Here is a 9,321-nt window from a genome sequence, read left to right as displayed (position 1 = left end):
ATCTTGTGTTTTTTGTTGATGTGATTTGTGTGAATCTTTGTGATTGTTTGATTTGGTGGTTAGTTTGTGTTTACTGGTTGATTATAACAATTTTTATAACAAAAAAATACATATTAAAACAATAAGACTATGCTAGAAACTTATACCCTTAATTATTATGAAATTTATGTGTGTATGAAATTTGCTAATTTTTTTTTTCAAGTTTTTACATTATGTATTACAAGTGTTCTATAGATATTGCTAGTTTTTATTATTTTTTAATTGTTTTACAAATCTTTTTCGATGAATATCTTATTAATTTAATTGAATTAATACCATAATTTTTTTTTTCTTGTTATGAGTTTTATGTTTAATATTATCTGTCGCCAAGTTTAATAATATGTAATGATTTATGAATATATGTTTCATGTCGTAAGTTCTTAGAATTATTTAACCTAGGAAAGTAACAAAACCACCCCTGAGGTTAGAAAATTCACAAGATAGTGCTAATCATCTGTTAATTCAGAATTGGACTAGGGCTCCATTCAGTCTAAATTTTTATTAATAAATTTATGTTAAAAAAGTGAAATTAGTCTTTTCAGGAGTGTTTGAGGGCGTAAAAAATCTTAATGCATTGAACCTTCGTGATATAATTAAATAGAAACGCCTAAGGATGCTATAACTGTGTCTTAAGTTAAAACAATATCGAAAGTCGAATGTAAAAGGTCGATGGGTCGTGAACTTCACTTTTTAGAGAAGAACAAAGACAACATCTCGAGAATAACTATCGACTAATTATGTGTTAACAATTGTGGTATATAAAAGATACAATCATGTTATATTGACAACTTTTTTCTACCCAAATAATAGTTTAATGATATTTTTCTATTCATAAACTTTTAAAATATTATTTTATTATCCAAATTTGAATTCAGTTTCTGATTTTGGTATCATTGCGATCTAATACCACTACCATTCTTTTTCTTAATCATTACTCACCAAAGCCTCTCAACCTCTATTTTCGTCGACCCCGCCAATCGCAAACAATCGAGGGATTAGAGTTTGTGTAGTCGATCTTCTTAAGTCAAATTTTGATCAATCTCAATCTCAATCATCAAAACCCAACCTTCCACGATCAAATTATTATTAAGTCATTACTTGAGTGGAAAAAAGTCTTAACTCTATTGAATGATTGAGCGTAAAATATTTGTAAGTGATTTTTTAAGGTCATCGTCAAATTCTAATCGGCCCTTTTGTTACAACATAAAGAAATTAGCTTTTTACCCCTGAAGAGTCTTTAGCTCATGTTTTGAAAAGAGTAATACTAGTCTTATAAAAAGGCATATAATATGCCTTTTTGTATGTTTCTTTGTAGGACTAGTATTACTCGTCTTGAAAAATAGACATATTGTTATTACCCTACTAGTAGTGGGGTTTATTGGAATTTCACTTCAAATTAACTTAATTAAAGTTTAACCACGCTGTTCTAAAACCCATCACTTCCTCCTCGAACTCTTCTTCACAAACGTAAAACCCACTGCACCACCTCCACATAGACACCTACACGCACCGTTCGTCGCTTTCCGCTCCGCCAGTTACTCCGGCACACCCTCACGCCCCTCTCCTCACAGGTTTGGGCCCCACCGTTGGACCCCACTTCACCCTTCTTAGGTTTGTGTTCATTTAGCTTGCGGCAGCATCATTGGTCGGCTTTAACATTAAAGAGTGATTTTTTCTTTTTTGTTCTGGAATTGGGTTCGTTTTTCCCGTGGCGGTCGGTCTTTACTGGTGGTGGTGAACCTGGGTTTCACTTTTTTTTTTTTAATTTCAATTTTAGATACAGTAGCAGTATTCATTAAGGAACTTTTAGTGAACTTGGGTTTGTTTTGTTTTCATTTTTCATTTTTAGATGCTATTAACATTGTTTTGTTAGCAGGCAATTATGAGAGAAATCGTGACAATTCAAGTAGGAGGTTTTGCCAATTTTATTGGCTCTCATTTCTGGAACTTCCAGGTAAACTTTATTCACTCACACCGACAAAAATAAGAGTAACTTTTGTTGCTTATTGATCTTTATTTACTAGTGGGAAATTTTAGCTTGATATCTTTTGTTTGAACATAAGATTTTGTATTTCTAATTTTGAAGGATGAATTACTTGGGTTGGCTTCGGATCCTGAAGGGGATTCAGTCTTCAAGAATCAGTGTCTGAATATGGACGTGCTTTACCGCTCCGGAGAGACACATCAGGTGGAGCTTTTTGCGTTGTATTTCTGTAATTAGGTAATTGCTTCCGTGGTTGTAAGTTTTTTTTGCGGTTGCGACTTGTGCCGGGTGGTTATTTTTCAATCATTCGGGTGGAGAGTTGAGCGGTTTGAGAGATTTTTTGGTGAAGTTGATGGGTTAACAGACCCTTATAGTATCTAATCTTTAATCTAGATGAAAATTCTGATGAGATCTCATTGCTGACCGTTGCTTCAGTTTTTTCTTCATTTTATTTTTGGTTTGCATCATTTCATGGATGAAATAAAAATTTTACAACATTGTCTGGTAAAAATTTGCAGGGGGTTCTTACGTATTCTCCCCGCCTAGTTTCAGTTGACTTTCAAGGTACTTCATTTATAAGCAATGCTGATAAATACTTGATTTACTGAGTTTTGCTCTAGCAAATAGGATCAACTTGTTAGTATCATCTTGGGAACTTGAAATGATTAAATGTTTTCTTAGATGCTATGATCGTTGTGGTACTGATAATGGATGTTTACAGAAGCTTACGAGTTTTATCAGCTAGGACCTTATCTGAGTCTTGTTACTTTTCTTATTTTACTAAGTGTCCAAAGAGACTGCAAAGACTTGTGCTTTTCCTTTGTAGATTTATGTTTGTAGTTTAAATGTTGCAGGATCCCTTGGATCAATCAGTTCACGTGGTACATTGTACAATGAGGCTTCCTCTGTGCCATCAGATGTTGTGACATGGTGAGAATTTTTTTCTTAACGTTTTTTAATTAATATCTCTGATATGCAGTTGCAATCCCTGTGGTTCTTGATTGAGTAAGAAAGAAAGAGAAAAAAGATTAGCAATAATATTTATGTAATATGAGAACCTTTTAAAATATAAAATTGGTGTAGTTTGTACCTGAATTTGTTCTTTAATTGTTGTCTTGCATATTTGATAGAGTTCTTAAAATTTTTCAGCAAAGAAAAATAGGGAAACTGCGTAAGTTCTTTGTTGTTTTTGACGTCAGTGATAAGAGTTAATTCTTAAGCCCTCTAAATTTGGGTTCCATATGCTTTCCCTTTCTTTCTCATTTTGGGTGTGTTAAACTTGTCTATGCATTGCTAAATATGCTATTGTAGTTTTACATGGCAATTAAATAAATTGAATTTCTGTTTATCAATGTGCAGGAAAGGTAGTGTTTCCACTCAAGCATCTGAGCCTCATAAGAAGAATTTGTTCTTACAAAGTTTGTACGAGGAAGAGCAGGAAAACCTCACACATAAGAGGAATGGTTTTCAAAGAGAAATTGAGGATAAGGATATAGTTGAATGCTTAGATAATGGTGTACAATTTTGGACTGACTTCTCAAAAGTCCACTATCATCCTCAGAGTCTCTATGAATTAAGTGGATTATGGATGGATGTTCAGGAATTTGACAATTATGGAATTGGAAGGGATGCTTTCTCTGGAAGTTTTCAAGGAGAGGACATATGTGAGAGGCTTCGCTTTTTTGTAGAAGAGTGTGACCATATTCAGGTATGTTGCACTTAAGAAGCATTTTACTTCCTATTAGGAACTTTCAATGACATAAACTGTTTTGGTTTCAAGAGAGATGATTGCTTATCTCATGCCCCTTGAAGTTTGGAGGACCCAGTATGCACCTCATATGAGTTACACTCAATGCCCTCACATTTTTTTTTTTCTTTTTTTTTTTTTTTTTGGGACAGGGTTTTCAATTTATTGTTGATGACTCTGGAGGTTTTTCAGCAGTAGCTGCAGACTTTTTGGAGAATATTGCTGATGAGTACACTAACACTCCAGTGTTGCTTTATGCTGCCCGCAGTCCCACTTCTTATATGAACCTGAGAAGCAGGAAGCAGACAGTCTTCAGGCACCTTCATGATTCGGTTTCATTTTCAAGATTAGCACCCTACTGTAAATTGATTGTGCCAGTTGGTTTACCCTCCTTGAGTACAAGTGAGCAATATTTTGTTAAATACATTAGTCAACATGATTTTCCAACTTTCCTCTGTATGTTATACAGCCTGTGTATCTTTTGTGCATTGTTACTTGTCATGAAATTTAGTAGCATTTTCTGGAGTTTTTGTTTTTCTTAAAAAAAGTAACTGTTCATTGGGTTTCTTTGATTGATTTGAATTAGATAGACTCTTTTGGAGTGCATGTATTCATTTGTGTTTGTATGACAATTTTTTCATAGACTCGTATTTTCTTCTGGTGTCCATATATTTCAGTGTTCATACTCAAAATCCTTGATTTCTAATGATAGTCTCTGTTGTTTATTGTTTTTTACCTTTACATTTCTTGTTTGTGGACTAATATTCCGCTTGTCATTTTGAAGGTAAAGCTTCAACATTCCTCCGCATTGAAGATGAGAAAGCTTACCACTGTAGTGCAGTTTATGCTGCGGCTGTACACTCTGCCAGTCTTCCTTTCCGGATGGAGCCAGTTGGGCCAACTGCAGATTCATTTGCTGTCTCTGGTGCTGTGGATGTTAATGGTTTTGTACAAATGTTAGCCGGGCAAGCTAGGCAGAATATGGTGTCTATTCTGGATGTTGCAATGCCAGCACCACCATTGACTGGTATTATATCGATGTTCTTACTTTCCTTGCTCTACTTATAAGCAATGAGTTAGGTTAACCATTCAGGACAATGAAATTCAGGGAAACAGGGTGAGCAATCTTTGCTTGGGAGTTTGCAGCCTTTGACACCAGAAGTAGCAGACAATGTGGAGGACTTTCAGGCTGTGGAATCCATGATTGTTCATGGAGCACTTGGGTCAGGTACCATTTAGATTGTCTCCTTTTCGATTAATTTTTTGTCAGTGGAAACTTTCTGTTACATGATATTCAATCATACGAGTCAATGTCTAAGTTCATAATTTAACCCAGATCTAATTTCTTACACATTTGACACATCCGCTTACTGAACTATATTATCGGCATCTCAAATATTAATGTGGTTCTAAATTTTTATGCATTTGCTGCTTAATATTTTTAACCTCTAGCCTTTGCTCAACAGGTGGCCATCATGCTTCAGTTTTTGCAGTGAAGGATTCGGTTAATGCTGTTTATGAACATGCAACAAGTAGACCGATGTTTTGTCATCTATCAGTTGCTCGTTGTCCGCTTCCCATACCCTTGCCATTTCCTTCAATTTTCGGGAATCTTGTTGGTCAACATGGTGAGCTCTTGGACAGCCCAATTTCAGGTTCTAAATTGAGAGGATCACTCGATGTTCATTCTATCCCAATGGCTGCTAGATTGCGTTCAAGCAACGCCATTTTGCCATTTCTTCAAAATAGACTGGGGAATCTACGAAAATTTGGAATAGAGCGTGGAGCTCTCGGGGCTGAGCTACTTAGAAGTTGGAGATTCGAGAAAGATGAAATTGACGACATGGGAGAGACACTGTCAAAAATGGTTACGGCATTGGTTCCCAATGATGAATTGTCCTCCGACTCAGATTAAGAGCCAACATCAAGATGCCAAACCTTCTTGTCAATGTCAGTCCTCAGAAATGATCAGCTTATTATCCTTGCAACAACTCCATATAGATTGAATGAACGTTTGCACCAGATCACGAATCTCTCTCTGGTTCGATAAAACCTTTTCATGTCTCTCTTACCTTCGGAGACGCTTTTGCTTCATAGAAACTGTATATTAAACGTATTCCTTTTTCTTCATAACTTGTTTGGCTTCCAAAACACTGTAATGCTGATGATTTTTCTCGTTAATTATTTGATCTTTTGTTACAATTCCAATAATTTTCGAAAGTGGATGAAAATGTAATCTTCCCTTATTGTCACAGCAGAATCGCGATCAATATTAACGTGTCCAACATTAAGGCACCGGAGACATTAAGGATGGTTTTGTTAGAGTCAGTTAGTGTAAGGACTTAACGAAAGGCTTGTTGAACTTACGGCCTTAAAGAATGATGGTCCCCGTCCAATAACTATTTTATTTTACATTTGACACCCAACATTTATATATAAGCCTATGTATTTAATTTTATTCTTAAAAAGAAAGAAAAATTATGGACATCCCCATCTATCCTCCAAATTATTAAACTGCCCCATGTTTTTGAAACTTAAAACCTAGTCCTTATCTATGAGTATAATGAGTAACGACGTCGTTTTTGTCTTCCAAAGAACATTTCACGATTTGCAGAAGACCTCAAACCCCTAACCCCTAAAACTCACACAGAGAAACGCAAAGATCAAAGACAACCATGGCGCTCTGCAGATTACGTTCAGCTTCGTCTCTCTTCTCCAAGCTTCTCCCGCCGTCCAATGCTCTCCGCTCTTTCTCCACAGGTAATCTGAATCATTTTGTATTCATAAAAACTCAATCTTTGAACTATAGAATCCGCAAAAGCCTTAGGGCTAAAAGAATTTAAATTTTCAATCTTTTCGCAGAAACCCAATCATTGAAAGAGAAAATGATGGGCCCAATGGCTCATCTCGACGTAAACTCTCAAATAGGAAGTTGTATGCCACTCGCGGCAATGCGAATCGGCACAATTATTCACAACATTGAGGTCAACCCCGGTCAAGGCGGGAAGCTAGTTCGCTCGGCGGGCACTTCAGCCAAGATTTTGAAGGAACCCACTTCAAGATACTGTTTAGTGAGGCTGCCTTCGGGAGATGAGAAGATGATTGATACTAGGTGCCGGGCTACGATTGGTTCTGTGTCAAACCCTAGCCATGGGCAGAAGAAGCTGAGGAAGGCAGGGCAGAGCCGGTGGTTGGGACGAAGACCAGTGGTTAGAGGAGTGGCGATGAATCCGGTTGATCATCCTCATGGAGGAGGTGAGGGAAGAAGCAAAAGTAGTGGGAATCATGGAAGGACTTCGCTTACGCCGTGGGGAAAGCCTTGTAAGTGTGGTTATAAGACTGCTCATCCTAAGAAGAGAAAGTAAAGGAGATTATTATGTGTTTGATGTCAGAAAGATTTTGTGTTTATCGTTAATAAGATTCAAGTCTAATTTTGGATTGATTTTAGTTGTTTCAAATGCTTCCGGCTTTCGTTAGATCAGTTTTGCTCTTTATTTCCTTGTTACTGTTTGAATATTATGCAACTGACATCAACGATTTGAGAATTGAGTTTCCATATGCTTTGTTGCAAATATGGTAGCAAAAACTGTACATTATTACTGGCTATTTGGAAAAGGAGAGTGAATTGTATTTTTGGTCTTATTCTTCTCAGAATAGAACATCCTCTTGATTTTAGTTGTTTCAAATGCCTAGAGCTTTAGTTTAATTGGTTTTACTCTTTTCTTTTTCTTTTTAATTATTTCACTTTTGCTATTTGAATATTGTGCGATTGATGATGTTTTGACTTGTGTCGGGCATCAATGATTTGAGAATTGAGTTTTGCTGTGTTTGTTGCGAATATTGTTGCTACAAGTGTAGATAATTACTTGCTATTTGGGAAAAAAAAGAAAAAAAAGTGGAGTGAATTTTATGTTTGATCTAATTTTTCTCAGAAATAGAACCTCTTCTTGATTGTCAATAAGATCAAAATCTTTTGAATCTCAGACATTTTGAATTGAAATCTGACTTGTTTTCTGCTTTTCTGTAGTCTTTTCTTTAAAATTCAGTTTCTTAGAGTTTGGTTTTGTGTGTGGACAAGGAACTGAGGATGATGATATTCATATTTAATTTTAACAGATGCTACCTTTCTTTTGGTATGAAAGGCCCACTAGAGTTTTGATACGTGAAACTTAAACTAACTGTTGCTTCCATGTCCTGTGTTGAACTAGGTTTGACTTTTTTATTGGTAGTTCATCATCAGCTTTTTAAAGTTATTCTATTAATATATGTAGTATTTCACGCAAACAAGTATACTAACAGTTATCATTAAATCATGTTAGAGGTGAGGTTGATTATCTCATATGCATCCCTAACGAGAAGAAGAAAATAAATTGAAAACCATCGTCATAGGTCATACCGGCCTTTACGCGTATCTTATGCAAGTAATATTTTGTAATAGATCTTTATGATCACCTTCTTAAAGTCTTAATTCCCAATCTAAGACTCTTATTAGAGTTGTTAGTCATTTAATTGACTGATGTTTAAGACCGACGGAGAATGGATATGTTTATATGAGCTCCTTGTTACAAATCTTGGTCTCGTTTGGCTCACATTTGGGAATACTACTATTAGTATCCCCAATAAAGTTAAACAGTAAAATTGTAAAAACTCACAATATTATTTAACTTTTTTTAAACTCTCTAAATTTGTTAATTTAATTAAATATTTCTAAATATTTTTTTAGAAATTACAAAAAAACTCTAACAACCCATATTTATCAAATTCTGGCCATCGCCGCCGGAAAATTGTCAGAATCTAGTATAATGGCGTACTACCGGCTGAATTTGGCCGGTAGTGTGCCGATCTAACCTTTTCCGGCCAGATCCACGATGGATCTGGTCGAAAAAGGTCAGATCTTTGGCCGTAATCAGTCGTCAACGACGGCCAACACAAGGTCGTCGTTGACCATCAACGACGGTCGTATCTTTGGCCGTCTTTGACAAGCAAATATGGCCAAATTTGGTCATCAATTGCTAGATCTAGCCGTAGATCTGGCCGGAAAAAATCATATCGGAGCAAGACCGGCAAGATCCAACCGGTCATGTGCTGATACGACGAATCCGGCCATCGTCCGGCGGTGGTGGCTGGCTATCCATATTTAATGGGTGGGTTGGGAGTGTTTTTGTTAACTTTTAATGTTTTATTATAGGAGTTTTTAGTAAATAAACAAACATGGGAGGTGTTTAGAAATAAACAAATTAAAGGGTATTTTTATTTATTTTTAAATCCTACATCGTAATATCTGCCCAATTCAACTTTTTTTAACTTTTTTCTAAAAACTTTTCTAAAAAGTGTAAAATAATGAACCAAACGGAGCCCTTATTTCTTTTGCTCTTCTTTTGCCAGACTCGCTTTTTTGTTTGTTTTTTCTTTCACCATTGGATGGGAGAGGTGTTTGTGCTTATTATTAATTCATTCATATCATTACATTCTAGATATACTTGTGGAATTCTGCAGTCAATGTGCAGTTTATACTATTTGTGCCTTGATCTTGTGTTTCTACTTGCTCATT

At 35.8% G+C, this 9,321-nt stretch overlaps 2 protein-coding genes across 2 annotated transcripts; both read left to right on the top strand.

The window, feature by feature from the left end:
- The first annotated feature begins 1,486 nt into the window (after positions 1–1,486).
- Positions 1,487–5,991, top strand: LOC116122939 (protein misato homolog 1). The gene is made up of 10 exons (XM_031408741.1): positions 1,487–1,650; positions 1,916–1,993; positions 2,126–2,227; positions 2,542–2,587; positions 2,878–2,953; positions 3,383–3,731; positions 3,923–4,172; positions 4,555–4,797; positions 4,879–4,998; positions 5,237–5,991. Exons 2-10 carry the CDS (start codon positions 1,922–1,924, stop codon positions 5,683–5,685), a joined length of 1,707 nt encoding a protein of 568 aa, XP_031264601.1. The 5' UTR covers positions 1,487–1,650; positions 1,916–1,921; the 3' UTR covers positions 5,686–5,991.
- A 359-nt stretch (positions 5,992–6,350) lies between these two features.
- On the top strand, positions 6,351–7,412 carry LOC116122952 (60S ribosomal protein L2, mitochondrial). Its single transcript, XM_031408756.1, has 2 exons — positions 6,351–6,530; positions 6,633–7,412. The coding sequence occupies exons 1-2, from the start codon at positions 6,446–6,448 to the stop codon at positions 7,133–7,135; spliced, it is 588 nt and encodes a 195-aa protein (XP_031264616.1). The 5' UTR covers positions 6,351–6,445; the 3' UTR covers positions 7,136–7,412.
- The last annotated feature ends 1,909 nt before the right edge of the window (positions 7,413–9,321 follow it).

Source organism: Pistacia vera, unplaced genomic scaffold (assembly GCF_008641045.1).
Source record: "Pistacia vera cultivar Batoury unplaced genomic scaffold, PisVer_v2 Contig139, whole genome shotgun sequence".
In the NCBI taxonomy this organism is placed as follows: domain Eukaryota; kingdom Viridiplantae; phylum Streptophyta; class Magnoliopsida; order Sapindales; family Anacardiaceae; genus Pistacia; species Pistacia vera.
The sequence above is the reverse complement of the archived record's forward strand: the minus strand, read 5'-3'. Positions and strand labels throughout refer to the sequence as shown.

Excerpts from the sequence above, each read along its gene's own strand:
- LOC116122939 (XM_031408741.1), top strand. The coding sequence starts at position 1,922 with ATGAGAGAAATCGTGACAATTCAAGTAGGAGGTTTTGCCAATTTTATT. Across the intron at positions 2,954-3,382 it reads CCATCAGATGTTGTGACATG|GAAAGGTAGTGTTTCCACTC; the intron begins GTGAGAATTTTT and ends ATCAATGTGCAG. Across the intron at positions 4,173-4,554 it reads TTTACCCTCCTTGAGTACAA|GTAAAGCTTCAACATTCCTC; the intron begins GTGAGCAATATT and ends GTCATTTTGAAG.
- LOC116122952 (XM_031408756.1), top strand. The coding sequence starts at position 6,446 with ATGGCGCTCTGCAGATTACGTTCAGCTTCGTCTCTCTTCTCCAAGCTT. Across the intron at positions 6,531-6,632 it reads TCTCCGCTCTTTCTCCACAG|AAACCCAATCATTGAAAGAG; the intron begins GTAATCTGAATC and ends ATCTTTTCGCAG.